General features: G+C 37.1%; 2 protein-coding genes across 2 annotated transcripts; both read left to right on the forward strand.

The window, feature by feature from the left end:
- Positions 1-5,285: 5,285 nt before the first annotated feature.
- LOC117305608 lies at positions 5,286-9,524 on the forward strand. Its single transcript, XM_033790484.1, has 3 exons — positions 5,286-5,395; positions 6,448-7,534; positions 7,871-9,524. Exons 1-3 carry the CDS (start codon positions 5,367-5,369, stop codon positions 7,973-7,975), a joined length of 1,221 nt encoding a protein of 406 aa, XP_033646375.1. The 5' UTR covers positions 5,286-5,366; the 3' UTR covers positions 7,976-9,524.
- Positions 9,525-11,665: 2,141 nt separating this feature from the next.
- Positions 11,666-15,312, forward strand: LOC117305642. The gene is made up of 3 exons (XM_033790519.1): positions 11,666-12,292; positions 13,621-14,179; positions 15,140-15,312. Exons 1-3 carry the CDS (start codon positions 11,669-11,671, stop codon positions 15,310-15,312), a joined length of 1,356 nt encoding a protein of 451 aa, XP_033646410.1. The 5' UTR covers positions 11,666-11,668.
- Positions 15,313-16,841: the final 1,529 nt, after the last annotated feature.

Consider the following 16,841-nt stretch of genomic DNA (forward strand, 5'->3'; position numbering starts at 1 on the left):
CAAGTACACAACACACAAAGACGTTGTCCTATGTTAAATGGTAAAATAGCACCAAGAGGGCCAGCATCTCAACCATGGGGATCATTAGGATTAAGATGGAGACCAGATCCATTAGTAGAAGTAGGTTGGTTAGATGGGTTTCCAACATTTGATCAAATACACACACATAATTATGGACACAGATACATACGTATCTAATCCTAGATCAAGTGTACAGGAATATAAATTCTTAGGGGTCGCCGTTGGTGCAAACCATGGTGGCATACGCCAATGCCTCAATTTGAGGTAGCCCTAAGGGCTTATATAAAGAAATTGGTATATAAGAGTGACTATGGAGTAAACTGAGTTGATTAATTTCTTCGACGCTCGACGATAGCAATACACTGACGGTTGGGCAACCCATGAATCCCCGTCGACACGTATACCAATAATAAAAAATAAAAAAAAATCCATTTTTTGGCAGGTTCGTGGCCAGCTCGACCTCGTCAGGCTTGAGCAGATCCGGTTGGACTATTTTAAGATAGTCCAAACACCGGATCTGCTCAAGAATGACGAGTGGAAAGTTTGCTGCAAACGCATTGACGCTGCTGGCCGCGAACTTGTTCGTAAACAACTTAACGCAAATTAAATTCAAATTATCAGGGTTTTTTTTTTGTAGGTACAAGGACACTAGCCAATTCCACCATGTCGATTGTTTATTAGTGAATTGTTTTATAGTGAAACATAAATTCTTTCTTAAAAACTATGTTACTTCAAAGGTAACCGTTTCTGACAATGTGTTATACTTCAAACAGCTCTCCATTGCTCATTACCAAGTAAAAATTTGCCCTAAAGATTATTTTCAGTAATTGCCAATTGTGTCGAGAACCTTTAAAATAACATGGTTTTGGATGATAATAGTACTTAAATAGTCTCAGTTGTATGAAAATTATTTTGGCAAGTACAAAGAAATTACCAGTTCTGGTATAACTTTGTACATGCTGAATAATTATTAAATATATAAATGTAAGTTAACTTCCTCACCTCTTGACAATATCACTCTTGTGTACCACATCCTTTTGCATTTTACTAGACAAAAAAAAAAACTCAAACAAATTGGGTCAAAAAAAAAATCTACTTGGTTCTTGGTAATCTTTAAAGGGACACAGTGCCTTGGATTGTGACTCCACAAGTTGGCAATGTGTCCCTTTGAATTTAACAAATAAGCCTGAATGCTTGATATTTAAAATCTAAATCTATTCGTATTTATCTTTCATTACGCGTTAATTGTGTTCTAAACTTCATGCGCATGCATGCTGTTCGTCACAAAATAACGTTTTGAAATTTTAAACTTTGCGCATTGAACGTGAGACTGGAAGATACATTCTTTTAACATACAACAAAAAATGGTGAGTCTGCATCCCATATCCTTCCGCCTCGTTGGATATGGGATGCAGAAGCGCTTTATTTTTCCATATATCACTCGCACTTGTGTGCATGTGATAAGTTATAATACATAGTTTATTTAATAGATGTTAAAATTGGCATCAGGGATAAAGAATATACATAATTTATTGTTAAATTTATTTGTCTCCTCCATTGGATTTACTTTCATAAATTGCCGATTCCGTCAAGATAAAGACGTAGTTTGTTGATGCTGTGGATCGGACTTCTATCATTTTGGGGCCTACACCGCTTTCTCTATGAAATAATTGCCGTGGCAAGGTCATTAAGCTTTGTAAAGGTTCTTACGCCGCCTAGCAACAGTGTTGCCATGGTCAGAGGAAGGTGCCTACAAGAGCACGGCCACTCTGCAAGAGTCTCTGACCGACTGTTTTTTTCAATGCATTACTATTTTGTTCAAATGTGCGGCTCGAAAACAATTTGGCAGCTAACGGTTTTTACCCTGCACACGTATGTTTGGTATTTTTGTATTAACCGATTCCAGCAACAGTGCTGCTACGGATCGGAGCGAGTTGCCGCTAACATTTTGCTGTGACGCATGCGATTGTATTGTTACAAAAACCTTTGTATTGTATGATCAATCTACCATAACTTTTCAAGAATAGCGCTGGCTTGCAATTTGTGATTGTGTTTTTGCCCCTCTTGGCAGTTTCAACTTTTAAACCCAAAAGTTATTGTCGATACAGTATAAACAATTATAAAATAATCCGAGGAAATATCTGGGTTTGTTTGTTATTCAACATGTTGTGAATGCCTCGTGCCTTAAAGCTGTACACTTTCTCTTTTTTAACTAAAAAAACTTCAGTCTTTAGAAAAATATATGTAAAAGTTATGTTGTCCCTTTTTAGTCTGTGCAAATTACATTTTCTGCAAACATAATATTGACGGTGAGATTTTGAACAGTAAAACTTTTACACCCGTTTTACCTACTCTATCCACAAAGCTGGTTATTATGCCTGATAATTGACGAAACTTAGGCACCTTGAGATTTTTGAACAGAAAAATTTGAGTTTAGGTACTATTTTTCAAAAAATTAGTAAATTTGTCGTTGAAAAATTGCATTTTGAGTGGATGACCAAGCTTTTAGACCAATAAAAATGCAATTCACTTATTTCCTATAAAGACAAAGTGTTTCCTATAACCTTTTTTCCCCTGCTCCTCCTTATCCATATGATCAACAAAAAGAATTCAAACATTAGTATTTTTCCGCCAAACAGGGGACGTTCCTCCGAATTGTTTTTATTGATAACTTCCAGGAAACCTCCAATGAAACTCGTTCGAAAGTTAAATAAATTATTTAATTAAAATGTCATGTTTAATCAGGGCCATTGAAAAAAGCAGAGCGGTTTTATGCCAGAGAGTTGGTTGAGAGATTAAGCCAGTCTGAGCGTTGGGAACACTGTTTCATTGTCTTCAATTGACATAACTTAAATCAAACTTCCCTTTCAATAATGTTTATTTTAAATGCTACGAGCTATTTTTGAATTGGGATTATTTTGAGTAATTTATGAACCAGGGAACCTTCAATGAAACTCGATTGAGAAACAAGTTAACCCTTTCATTAAAATATCTTCTTTAATCAGGGCCATTGAAAAAAGCAGAGACAATAATTTATTCCACAAACAGTAAAAAGAGTTTAGAGATTAAAAGTGTACACCAGTCTGAGCGTTTCGAACATTGTTTCGGTAGTGTCTTCAACTGACATAACTTAAATCGAACTTTCGTTTCAATAATTTTTCTCCAAAATGCTAAGAGCTATATAGGAATTGAGATTATTTTGATAATTGAATTAGGGCCTTTCAGGAAATAATTCTCCATTAACTTGTCAGGTTCACTCCAAATTAATCCCCAAAGACTGGTTGGTACGTCATAAAAAAGTCCCCTCTATATTTTCCCCCAGTGATTGACTTTTTTTTTTATGTTCACCGCGTTCAAACCTGGGGGTGGGTAACAAGCCCCATGTTCAGAGAAACACGATTCCTTTGTGATGCAGCTGGAGTTCGGAATTTCTTTATTGTTAGCCTTCAAACAAATCTGCCGATTCCGTCAAAATAAAGACGTAATTGGTTGACTCTGTTGATCGGACTTCTGTCATTTGGGTCCTACCGCTTTCTTTATGAAATAATTGCCGCGGCAAGGCCCAAAAGCTTTGAATAGGTTCTTACGCCGCCTAGCAACAGTGTTGCCATGGTCAGAGGACGGTGCCTACAAGAGCACGGCCATTCTGCAATAGTCTCTGACCGACTGACTTTCGTTTCAATGCATATGTTTTGTTCAAGTATGTGCGTATCGAAAACAATTTGACAGCTTAGTTTTTGGTGGAACTCAGATATTGTTAAACTAATAACCTTAGTGATTCCGTTGATGTGACGCATGCGGTTGTATTGTTAAAATTACCTTTGTGTTTTAAATGATCATTCTACCATAATTTTTCAAGAATATTGCAGACTTGAACAAATTTGATGGTGTTTTTTTTTCTTCTTCTTGGCAGCTTCAACTCTTACCCAAAACTGTTTTTCGTGTAGCATAAATAATTATTAAACAATCCGAGGTTTTTTCCATGCTCCTTCGTATCCGTAAGCTCTAAAACAATGATCATTCGAACATAAGTATTTTTCAGAATTGTTTTTATTGATTAACCAGGAAACTTTCAATGAAACTCGTTCGAAAATTAAATTAATTATTTAATTGAAATTTAATCTTTAATCATGGCAATTGAATTTGTTCCACAAATAATAAGAGTTGAGAGTTTAATAGTCTACACCAGTCTGAGCGTTTCGAACACTGATTCGGTGTTGTATTCAAATAACATAACTTAAATAGAACTTTCGTTTCAATAATTTGTCGTTTAAATACTAAGACCTATGGGAATTGGGATTATTTTGATATTTGAATTAGGGCCTTTTAGGAAGTTGTTCTCCATTAACTTTTCAATTTTTCTCAAAATTAATCCTCGAAGAACGTCTTAAAAAAGCTTAGTCTTCAAAGAAAACTGATTCCTATGTGATGCCGCTGCAGTTGGAATTTCTTGATTGTTAAGCCTTCAAATAAATCTGCACATTCCGTAAAGATAAACGACGTAATTGATTGATTATGTGGTTCTGAATTCTGTCATTTGGGGTTACGCGCTTGCTTGCTGAAATAATTCCCGCGGCAAGTCCCATATGCGTTGGAAAGTTTCTTACCAACAGTGTTGCCATGGTCAGAGGATGGTGCATGAGCACGGTCACTTTAAGGAGTAGTAAGTAACCGACCGTCAACTGGCTTTCTTTTCAATGTGCGGCAAACAATTTGACAGCCAAGGTTTTACTCCACCTATTTCTATACGTGTGTACGGGTTGTTATTTACCTTATTGTTGAATCCCCGAAATCACGTGGTTGAACATTTTTGCCTGCCTCCCTAAAACAATGGTTTTTTTCCCGAGTTTAATTACTTTTCATCATTTTTTTTATTGGCATTTGTTTAATGATTTTGTTGTACTTTAAATTTAATTCAAAGTTGAAAACCAACGTTTCTTTTCAGAACCACCCCAACTCATTAGACATGGTGTTACCGCAAACCTTTCTATATCGTTTTTCCACCATGCACAAGTTTAAAATCCTACTTAAACTCAAATTATTTTGATGTTATAAAAGTTTGACTACCTTGGAGTCCAATGTTACTAAACAAGAATTTAATTTGAACAGCATCTGGAAAATGACATTCAACTTCAAGGAGTTTTTTATCAGGACACAATTGATCTCATGTTATCTTACGTAAACGTTTTGCAGCATCAGAGCAAGCAATCAGTCCGCAGTGCGTGCGTTAATGAGGTCAAATCCCGAGTTTTATCTGCACAGCCAACGTGCAGAAGCGACTGCGCGATTTGCGCGATAAACTGCGAGAGTTCGACGACCCTTTTTGCACACGGCACGATGCTCACATGCTTCAGGTGGCACACAAGATGGCGTGGTAAGTACACGTAGAATATTTTTCCGAGTCAAATGATACCAAATTTGTTAAGTTTCTATGACTTTATAGCCCTTTTTTTTACCACTGAACATTTTGTATAGTGTCAGGATTGACTTGGGGTAGTTTTTGGTTTGCAGCGCCCTGACCCAGCTAAATAAAAAGAGAAAATAAAACCACTAGACATCGAAAGATTAAAGTGTAAGCTATCGTTTGGTATATTATTTGACGTGTGGCGAAGGCAATGTAGGATCGTAATGCACTTTTGCTTTTCGCGAGATTTCTTGTTTTGTGACCGATTTTACCGTGCACGTTTTCACACGCATGGCTGTTGTTGTCGGCTGCTTCGTGTTTTGAGAGTACTGATGACTGTTCTGAACTAATTAATTTAATGTATTTTTGTTTATAGCGCCCAGCTACTGTCCAACTGAGCTAGCCTATTATTATTATTATTTTTTAGGGCCTACAAGTACATGTACTATGTAGGTCTTTAATTATAAATAGTATTTAATAAAAAAAAAATGTTTTAATTGGTTTGTGGTGGATATTTGGATTCTCCATTTGTTAACTGTTAATTAGGCCTACACAAGCATGACAAGGTCAAGGAGTAAGGACAATACATTGGTTTCAATATTTATTATTAATTTATAATAATTTTTTTTAGGCCCTGAGTCAAAGCTCAATTAACTCAATTAAAATTTCATTGTGTGCAATTACACGGCATGTCATGTTTATTATGGAACCTATTTTATTTAGCCCTACTACATGAGATTAGTCCAACTTGAACATTAATTTAGTTGCAATTTAATCACGATCCCTCCATCAGTTTGAGGGCGACTTCGGACGGCCTTGGTCTCAGCCTCGGCCTCGCTATGTAATGACAATCGAGGAGGCTGTTAGGGGATTGAGTAGTTGGTTCTATTTTTAAAATGTATGGATTGATTGCTGGTTGGGTTAAACTAGATTAAATTTGTTCTACCTTTTTCACTACTCCTTTTTTTTTCAAAATGTACTTTTGTTGACAATTTTTATTTTTATTTGTTTGATTATTACAGGTTAGGCCGACCTCTGAAATGGCCAGACCCACAGCTACCATCCCAACAGCCTGTGTTTGGACCACCTCGAAAGATTAGTGCTCTGATATTGGGTGACTCCCTTACTAAATACTTGCGGGAGAACTTTGACAGTTGCCTGTTGAGCCCAGACGTGCACACTCGTCGAGGGGCAACTGTGCAAATTCTTCGTCAGTATGTTATTAATAACGCCCATCAGTTGCATACTGCTGACGTTATATTTTTGCATGTCGGAACAAATAACCTTGAACAGGGCTTCCTTCACAGCAACATCCAAGCCTACAGGAGACTACTTACCACTGTAAGGGAAAACTTCCCCCTTACTGAGATAGTGGTAAGTGGTATTTTACCCCGTTCAGATGATAGCCGACTTAATCTATCTCGGGTAATGCACAATATTAAGCTGGCCAATATTTGTCACAATTTTTCACATTGCAAGTTTTTAGATTTCAGTGACATGTTCCATGAATGCCATCTTGCTAAAGATGGACTTCATCTTAACTGGGACGGAAATTACCTCTTCAGCCGGCTTATACAGAAGCAATTAGAGAAAATGTCAAAACCCATAGACCCTCGTGGTACACCCCAACCCCATTGTCCACATGAGCTGAAGAAACTGGTCCGAACACCGAGGAAGAAAATCTCAGCGAAATGCCCAAAGACCAAGCGGTGCATTGACATCCCAAAGCCTCCCACAAGTTCCAGTACAACCTCAAAGACATCGGACACCACTAAGCCTCCTCCTTCTGTCACAACCAAGCCTCCCAAAATGTCAAGAAAACAGAGGAAGTCAAGACAAGTCATCGAGGACAGAGAAGGTTTTTTGCAGCTTGGGAGGAGTTTGTCTAGTACCAAACCAGTGATGTACTTCATCAAACCTTATGTGGCTATGGCCACAATACGGTATGAGGAGGTCAACAGCAATTTTCACCATTCTCGAGGTGCTTCACACCAACAAGTGCGCCTTCCGAAGGCAGAGACACCTTATGTTGCATCACGCAAGCAAGGGAAGAGGCGACGCAAAAGAAAAAAGCAAATCGTGAAAAGACGGAGGCGGCGAAAATGGAAGGTTAGTTTATAAATTTTTATAGCAATCATTAAGGTTTTCAATTGGCCATGTAAGGTCTGACAATTTAGAACCTTATTACGTTGCATTTTCAATGGATACAGTTTTTTTTCTGCACTGAGATGTTTTCCTTTCCTGGAAATGAAAAGGTTTTAACAAACAAATTTGAAGCACCTGGCCAAGAAGATTTAAGATTGTTTTGTTGCAAATATTTCATCTATTTTTCTGTTCATTTATATTTTTTGTTTTAGTCTTTCTGCACTATAGCATTAATTTGCATTGTTTGTTCGTGTGATGTTTTGTTATTTAAGTGTGTATACACGTATTCATTTTACACAGGTACCTTGGGAGGCTTCAGTCAAGTTTTCCTGGAGGAATGATGGGCAAATGGACAACAACAAAACAGGAAGCCAAGGAGGTAACAATATGTCATTGCAGGGGTGAAGCAATCTCAAGGGGGTTCAAAACGAGCTCGACCCCCTTGTCAGAAAGTTGAGTGTGGTCCGTGCCAAATTTGCTCAAGATCCAGTACAAAATGGACCCATCTTAGCATCTTGAGCAACTCAAAGGTTAAACAATATTTTAGAACTTACTTGCCACATTTGAGTGAGGATGGTTGCATTTGTAATGCATGCAGGCACAAATTTACAAAAAAAAGTAACAATCCAGTCTATACGCCAGAAAAAACAAGATCTAAGCAAAGACCTCTTTGTTACCTTAACAAATATGACATGTGTTCAACAGTTTCAGTGGCAGATAGCTCTATTTCTTTGGAAACTTTTCAATCCTGTTTTCCAACCATTGACTGTTTATTTATACCAAGCTGTGTTTCTTTGTGCAGTTTACACAAATCTTTCATATACAACATTCAGTCAAATGCAAAGTGTGTGGTTTGTGGTGTCATTCTGGTTAATTGTAGAAGGTATGCATGTACAAATCTGGATATTAACAATGCATATCTGCAACTAAATATTTCAATTGACGAGGTAACAATTACTACTTTCAGTTCTCTTTGCTTTACTTGCTATTCTGTGGCTAAAAGGAAAGTAGTACCTGTTACACGTTTGGAGGATGTTGAGTTAAGTTTAGAGAGTCATAAAGAAATGTCACACACAAGAACAGCACTTTGCATGACCTGTAAGGAAATTTGTAAGCTATGCAACAGTCATGAGGCGTTTCTTCTTGCAGACATGTACGATTTATTTGTATCTTTACTAAAACTCAAATGTGGTGAGGCAAGTTGTCTTGAATCATGTAAGCGAAGTTCTAGATGGTTGTTGTCTGGAATTTTTGAGATATTTGGGGACTTGATAGAAGTGCACAAGATGTCTACACGTAAATACAGCACTTTATTACTTTACAAGGACCTTAATTTCAGAAAGGCCTTGCATTTGTCATGTGCCAAATTACGGTATCATTCTAAAAGAAGTGGGGATGAGATGTTCTCTGAAGATTTTAAACCCACATTAAATTCTGAAAGAGATATCAATAAGATGGCTCTTTATTTCCTGCCTCATATAAATAGAAAACTCAAGCACCAATCTGGAGAGATCACTAAACACTACACACAAAATCTAATGGAAACTGGCTCTTTTAACTTTGATTCCCTGTTCGACATGATTGACCCAGAAGTGTGGAATACTGTTTCTTTGTTGACTGCAAACAACGATGAGTTAAAATATTTCAGTGAATGTGGATCATTGTTTGGAAATGGCAAGCTTGTTTTCCCAAGCTACTCAAAACCACATGGAAGACAGCGACGCAACAGAAGAATAATTCTCATTATGGTTATGCAGTTCACTTACAATGAATCCAACAACTATCCATTTCATATTGTCATTGCAAATTGTGTGAAACGACTTTCACATTCATCAAAACTAATTAAATTGTTGAATCAGTCTGGCTTCTGCACTTCTGAAGACACTTTAGATAGATTCTTAGAAACCATAAAACAGCTTCGCCAACAGTCGGGTTTACTTTCTACACTAGAATCCAATACTTTTACCACAGTAAGTGTTGATAATATTGATGTTCTTGCTAGCAGTGCTGCAGTCACATCACAGGGTTTAGGAAGAAGTTGGCATGGAACATCGGTCATGGCACAACAGCCAAAACCCTTGACAGAAAAACTCTCCCCCACTGGAGAACTGATTGACATTATTGGACAAAATCTTCTCCAATAACCTCTGACTTTCAAACTGTACAAGTATATGGAGATGGGCGTTGCCTGTACAGATGCATTGCATCTTACAGCAATTCCAATATACTACTTTGTAAACGGAATGAGGTTGGTATACCTGTTGATCAAACTATGTTCCATTTAGAGCAGCAATTTGCAGATTACTTCAGATATTCTGTTTGTCAACATTTAGAACAACATCTCGAACTTTTAGAAGAACTTCCAGAGGGAATTAAACAGGTGCTTTTGGAATCTTCAAATGATCAATTTTATTCTTCATTTTCTGAAAAAGTTGCTGATGGCAGAAACTCTGGCACCTATGCTGGTCATTTGGAGATGTGTTCTCTAGCATGTGTATTACGTACAGATATATGTGTTTATCAGAAAACTGTCCACGGTCTGACACTAGTTGCAAGATATCCCACTAAGCCAATGTCCATGTATCACATCTGTTTACTGTACCGTCCCGGATCAAATGCTATTACAAGTCATTTTGATTTAATGTATCATGGTAGTTGTCGACCAAACTGCCAACTTCTACTTGATACAAATGACACAACATTCAATAAATGGCATGATGGAGTAAAAGGTTTTGGAGGTTTGATAAAACCAAATTTACTAGATTTTGTTTCGGGTAGTCCACAAGAAGCTATCCAGAGGACATGTGATGACAGGCAATTGCATCCTCAGGCTTCTGCTGATGGTGAGGAAACGAGTAGTTCATCTGAACGTTATTTTACACCATCATTGATCATGGACGCACCCAAAAACCCTCAGTAAGAAGAAAACTTAGCCCATCAAATCTCAACGTTCCTGAAAAAGGACATTTTGCTACCCCATTTTTCAAAACTTTCATTCGTCAACAGTTGTCAGTGAGTACTTTTTTTCCATCTGGCGAAGAAAAGCTTCAGCAGAAGCAACTTCACTATGACATGTTTATGCACATTTCAGAAAGATACGTTTCTGTTGTTGATGTAACAAAACATACTGTCCCTGGACTGAAGTGTAACATGTTACTGCATTCAAAGGCCCGATGTGAAAAATCAAAGTTTTCTTACATTTATGTACTCAATGAGAAAGCTGACTGTGCTCAAACTGTAAAATCGGTCATTGGTCTTCTGTATGACCTTTTCAAAATTTCAAAATCCATTAACCACCTCGTTATTGCAGGTGATGGTGCAACAGTTAAGATATTGTTGGATGTAAAGAAAGAATATGGTGAAGTATTGGACTGGGTTATACCCTATTTAGGTGATTGGCATGTATTGAAGAACTTTCAAGAAGTTGTAATGAAAGTGTTTTGGGATGCCGGCTTAAAGGACATCGCCAAGTTAACCCACAAAAATAGTACCTTGAACAATTTGAAAACTTGCAGTAATTTCAAAAGAACACATAGGTTTCTATTACAAGTTTATGAGGCAATTTATGTTCATCAATTCAAGTGTTTTCTGGATTGTAGAGATGGAAAAGATGAAAGTTCCATCTCTAATGAAGCTTTCCATAAAATTGTCACAAACGTTGTGGAGCAAGTGCATATTCAAGGTGATTTCTGTGATTATTTTGATATTGAGGAGTTTGTGTCTAAGGTACATATGCCACTTCATGGGTGTCTACCAACTTTGCTTGATGAATTCAATGAATTTTGTATCAAAATGGCTGAGAAGTATGAAACTTTCAAATTTTGGAATAGGTTTCTGAAAGAAGATTGTTTCTGCTATATTCAGTTGTGGATAGCCATGCGAACGGGTAATTGGAATTTGCGTCTAGGTGCCCTAAAAGAAATGGGTCCTTTATTCCATGCCTTTGATAGGCAGAACTACTCTAAAATGATTCCAATTCACCTGAGTCAAATGCATGGCTTACCAACCTACATATTAGACCATTTCAGAAACGGGGCGTTTGTTTCTAGTATACGTGGATTTAACTTTTCATCTGTTGGGATAAATGAAGCTCATGAAATGCTGATTAACAAAGACTGTAAAATGGCACTGTCTAGAAGCTTACCAACAAACATGGAAAAAATTTCCGGAACCTTGGAGTTTCAGGCTCAACTCCTTGACAACTTTCAAAGTCAATTGTCTGATTCTATTTTTAAACCTCTTCAGAGAGATTTTGCTCCATCTGTCATAATGTCTGAATTACAAAATGTTAAGGCATATTTTTCAAAGGTTTCCAGTTGTTCTATGTTCAGTGAAGATCAAGCACATACTCTTTACCACCCTTTTGAACACACACCTGCCTCTGCAGTTCAACAGAAAGCTCTACTATCATACAGAGAGGTTGGAAACTCATCTTACGACACTTACGTGCGATTTAATATTTTGAATGAAACCAGCACTGCCAAACCTGTCATTAGAAAGCATAGGCTGAAAACATTTGCCAAAGACAAAGTAACGAAGAGAACGATAAATTACTTAGAAAAGGAAAAAAAAATGATTACTCTTTGTTACAAAAGAACAATCTCATTTTCTGAACAGCACAACCAGCCTATTCATCAGCTTTTCCAATTTATTGAAACTCCTCGAGCACTATGTACTCCTTCAGGCTTGCCGAGCAAAGGGGCTAAGTATATTATGTATAACCAAGGCATGAGAATGGGTGATGATACAAAAACAGGAAAAATTTCAGTTGATTGGAAATGTAAATATTCCATCATTTTTGTGTGCGAAGCACACAATACGAGCGCGCAGCGCGAAGTCCCTTATGGCCGGGGTCCAGGGCCCGCTTCAGGGCCCTTGGAGCTCTGGGTACTTTAGAAGCTCTGTGGTGGTCTCTGATGCATTTCTGACACCTATTTTTCCAGGTAGAAGTGAGCTACTTTTGTGTGATTTTTCCTTTTTTTTTTTTTATAATAGGTTTAAGGAAAATAAGGAATGTAAAGCTCTAACAATTTTGGGTTCGCCTGCGATTTTGTTACAATTCCGGAAAAAGAAAGGGGGAAAAAATAATAGTAATAATTTTTTTTTTTTTTTTTGACGATCTTATCCCTTATTTCTGCCCTTGAAAATGCTTTTTTTTTCTCACCAAAAACCATTTTTATAGGTTCTTGATTTGAAATTCGGTTGTGTAAAAGAAATTCTTTTGCAATTAAATGTTTGTGATTTTAACGATCCGTCGGCGACGCACATTTTAAAATATATATAGGCCTATATATTTGGCGAGAGCGATGTGTTTTTGTGAAAGAGGTTGTTATTCAGCATAGGGTATAACTGGAACGAGGTTGAGATTAGACCCCAACATAGAAATAGAACCAATGAAGAAAGCACGTCGTCCGGACGTACAGTGTGTTCGCTAGTTCCCAATATATCTTTCGCTGGTTGTGAGGCAATAACAGGTACCAGTTTACCATGGCCTGCCGGCGATCTCAGATTCGTGCCGCGCCGCTCATTGGTTCGTGTGCAAACCTGCACGTACACAGTACACAGTACACAGTACACATGGTGCAAACACGTGCATTGTTTTTTCAGACGACTTTCAAAAGTCTCCACACGTGTTATCTTTGCTGCACCAGCAAGCGCATTACACGCAAACATTACTGAACCGTACCACTATAAACGAAGCAAGGAATGAGGCAAGTGTATACATCTGTCGCTGCTGCTGCATGCATGCGCGATGCCAGGAAGACAACAAGCCGTAAATTGGGCCAGCTGCTGGACGGCAATTTATTGTTTAGGTGCCGGTATATCATGAACGACGTGTGGGGATCCGCGATAATAACAATTACAAAGGTAAACTTACATTGTCTGACTAGAGAAGAGGGATTAGAGAAATCCAAATGTATACCCCCAAAAACCTACCCCCCCTCCCCCCGAATTTTATAGCAAATTCACATCGAACTCGGAGACCACAATTTTGAAAGGAAAAAAACCGGAATTCCGGTTTAAACCGGAAGATTCTCATGCCTGATAACCTCTTTGGCAAGAGATATTCACAATCATTTTCACCTATCACAGAGAACCACACTTTCCCACCTGGGACCTGTCTAATTGCAGAAGGAATGAACATCATATACATTAATCCACTGCCTGGTTTTAGATGTTTTGCAGAATATGCTTCGCTCATTGTGTCAAGATGGGTAACACCCTTTTTCAAAAAAAAGTATAAGGAAGTACGAATTCTCTTTGACCAGGTTTGCTCGCAAGGAATCTCTCCAAAGGGCTTTGAGAGAGAACGACGAGATGCTGGCCAAGATGACGATATTGAAGTGTTTGATTCAATAACTGATCAAACACCTCTGCCTCAAAATTGGTCAAAATTTCTCAAAGTGCGAACAAATAAACGAAAGTTATGCCAATATCTGTCTAATAAGTTAATAGACATTGTTTCAGCATCTTTTCAAACAACAGATCAAAAGTTTGTCACTTCTGGAGGTTTTCTGTCCAATGCCCCCGAAAGAACAGAATGGACAGGCAAATGTGTTACCTTGGCTGGCATATCATCACACAGTATCATTCATAATCATGAAAAAAGTGATACCCAAATATGGTTACATGTTAATGATACATCATGCTCATATGTTCATGTTTACTCTGTAGACAGGGATGTAGGCATGATAGGTTTGCCGTTATCTTTTGAGGGTAAAATAATAACAATTCAGTACAAGGCATCTGGAACTGATGACAAATATCTAAACCTAAACATACTGAGAACTGCATTAAGCAGAGATTCAGATCTGGCCCCACTAGTGAAGCATGGTTGCGATGTTCACAAAATAATGCAAATGCTATATATTTGCACTGGCTGTGATTTTGTATCTTACTTTGCAAGACTTGGAAAGACAACATTCCTGAAAGTGTTTCTTCAGTTTGCAGAATTTATTTCAGGAAGTAGTTCTACTCAAACTGATGGCCAGTTGTGTTTTGATGATGTACAATTTAACCATGATCGAGGGCTTCTTTCGTTTTATCGATTGGTTGGTTGTGTTTACTTCCAAGCCAACCGTGCATCTTTGAATCAACATGCTAGTAATCCTGTAGAACTATTTGATAGCATTCAGTCATCTTCCATTGTAGATCATCATTCAAAGTTTCTTTCCATTATCCGTAAAGCTTCTTGGCAAGGTGTTTATGAAGACACTCTTCTTCCTTCCGACACTGCACTGTCTTTTCACTGGCTGAGGTCATGTTGGGTGAGCCATGTTTGGGGTAAATCACTCCAACCAATTTTTAATTACCCTGACTTAAACTTATATGGATGGGAGCACATTCTTGATTCTGGAGAGGTAACAATTAAATGGGATTCTACATCAAATATGGAGAGAATACGTAAAAATGTACTTCACTTAACCAGAGGTTGTTCATGTGCTAAGAACAAATGTTCAAGTCGCCAATGTAAGTGCAAAAAAATTAATGAAGCATGTGGCCCAGGTTGCACATGTAGAAATTGTGAAAACCTTCCTGTGCAAAGTACGCCAATTGTCTCTGTTCAAGATGGTGAGCAAACATTTTCTGATGATGAATCGGTGAGTTCATCCATCAGCTTAATTGGTGATGATCATGAATTAGATGAAGATGAGGTTCTTACTATATCAAGAAAGGGTCAAGAAGTGCAAGTTGTTGACAACCCATTTTCAGATGATAGTTTGTCAGGGGAGGAGTTTTAGTATTTACAGCAGTTAATTGTGTACAGTTGGTTGTCTTCTTCATACTTTCATAGTTGCTTTCAGTGATGACAAAAAGGTATGTTTTATCTAGATATATTCATTGTGTATTGCCCAAACTGTTGTGCCAAAAACTTACATCTTGTATAATCGTTTATGTATATTGTCTTAATATGTGTTTTATGATGAGTGTGGCCCAAAATAGATATAAGGTTAAGGTGTTGTGTTTGTGCTAAAAATGTTTTAGATAATTTGGTTATATCCCAAGATGGGATGCCAGATATTGTAAATGTATGGATAACAAGCAGCTCCATCATTGTAAATTACGAGTTATCGTGTAATATGATTTTTATATGAATCTTATATGAACATGTGTTTAAGTGTTTAGAAAAGTGGTGCTTAACATTTAAAAGTAAGAAATATGGAAGCCCCTGAAACTTAGTTGATGCATCTTTAGTGCAACACTTACATTACATTTCTCAACTATTTATTTTGCCAAAGAAACTGTAAACATTGCCAATGTAATGGGAAGAACTTGCCATACAGTTTATTTTTTGTGTTAACCTTATTTTATATAATTTGATACCTTGAAACATTATACAAAGTGTCATTTTAAATTAACTTGCAATGGGTATATAATTTTTTTATTAGTTGAACAAGTTTTGAGGTACAGTTGTTACTACCGACAATGTTGAAGTTGGTACATTTTATTAATTTTAAGTGGAGCAGCTGAATATTATTAACTTCTCATTTAGCAATAAACTTTGTCATAAAAGGTTCATTTAAACATTGCCAACCTACGGGTAAGAACTTACCAAAGATACCTTGCAATGATGTCATGTATTATATTTGTGATTGTTTACTTTCATGTTTAAAATTAAGTTAAGCTAGCTTGCCATTGAACAGTTTGTCTTATAAAAGTATGCGGGTATAAAGTTTACTAAAACTTGTTTTTGGTAGCTATTTTTTATTAATGTCAACAGGTGAACTAGCTCTGTTACACGTACCAAATATGTAAATACATTTTTGTAACAAGACCATTTAAACATTGCCAACCTACCAGTTACCACTTACCAAAGATCTTTTATATTTATATTTTTTATTACATCTGAACTTTTTTTGAACTGTGCCTTAACTTTGATAATTATATAGTGTTACATGTTTGTGCAGTGTATGTGACTTAAAATAAAGGAACAGTTGATACGAAACAAATCTTATTCTGCTCACTAGAGTTTTTGTGTATCGAGCATAAAGTTTTATAAAGACTCAAACAAAAGGGCTTCAACCTTGTACCAAGTCATTCCTGACCAAAATTTAAAAAAAATTCTTCTGTCCTTCAAAATTTAACCTTTTGTTAAATTAATAATACTCAGACCATCAACCCCTTTTAAATTATATCCTTAGTTCTACAAGTACCCTAAAATCGTCCATACAAAATGTGCTTAGGCACCATTCCTTCCCCAAAGACCCGCCAAAAATACCCAACCCCCCCCCCCCCCCCCCCACCCTTCCCCAAAAAGACAAACCCCAAA

The sequence above is a fragment of the Asterias rubens genome, unplaced genomic scaffold, assembly GCF_902459465.1.
Source record: "Asterias rubens unplaced genomic scaffold, eAstRub1.3, whole genome shotgun sequence".
Taxonomy (NCBI): Eukaryota; Metazoa; Echinodermata; class Asteroidea; order Forcipulatida; family Asteriidae; genus Asterias; species Asterias rubens.

Coding starts and splice junctions, on each gene's coding strand:
- LOC117305608 (XM_033790484.1), top strand. CDS start 5,367: ATGCTTCAGGTGGCACACAAGATGGCGTG. Junction 5,396..6,447: donor GTGGCACACAAGATGGCGTG/GTAAGTACACGT, acceptor TGATTATTACAG/GTTAGGCCGACCTCTGAAAT. Junction 7,535..7,870: donor GGAGGCGGCGAAAATGGAAG/GTTAGTTTATAA, acceptor CATTTTACACAG/GTACCTTGGGAGGCTTCAGT.
- LOC117305642 (XM_033790519.1), top strand. CDS start 11,669: ATGCTGATTAACAAAGACTGTAAAATGGCACTGTCTAGAAGCTTACCA. Junction 12,293..13,620: donor CTAAGTATATTATGTATAAC/CAAGGCATGAGA, acceptor ATGCCTGATAAC/CTCTTTGGCAAGAGATATTC. Junction 14,180..15,139: donor CATTCATAATCATGAAAAAA/GTGATACCCAAA, acceptor TCTCTGTTCAAG/ATGGTGAGCAAACATTTTCT.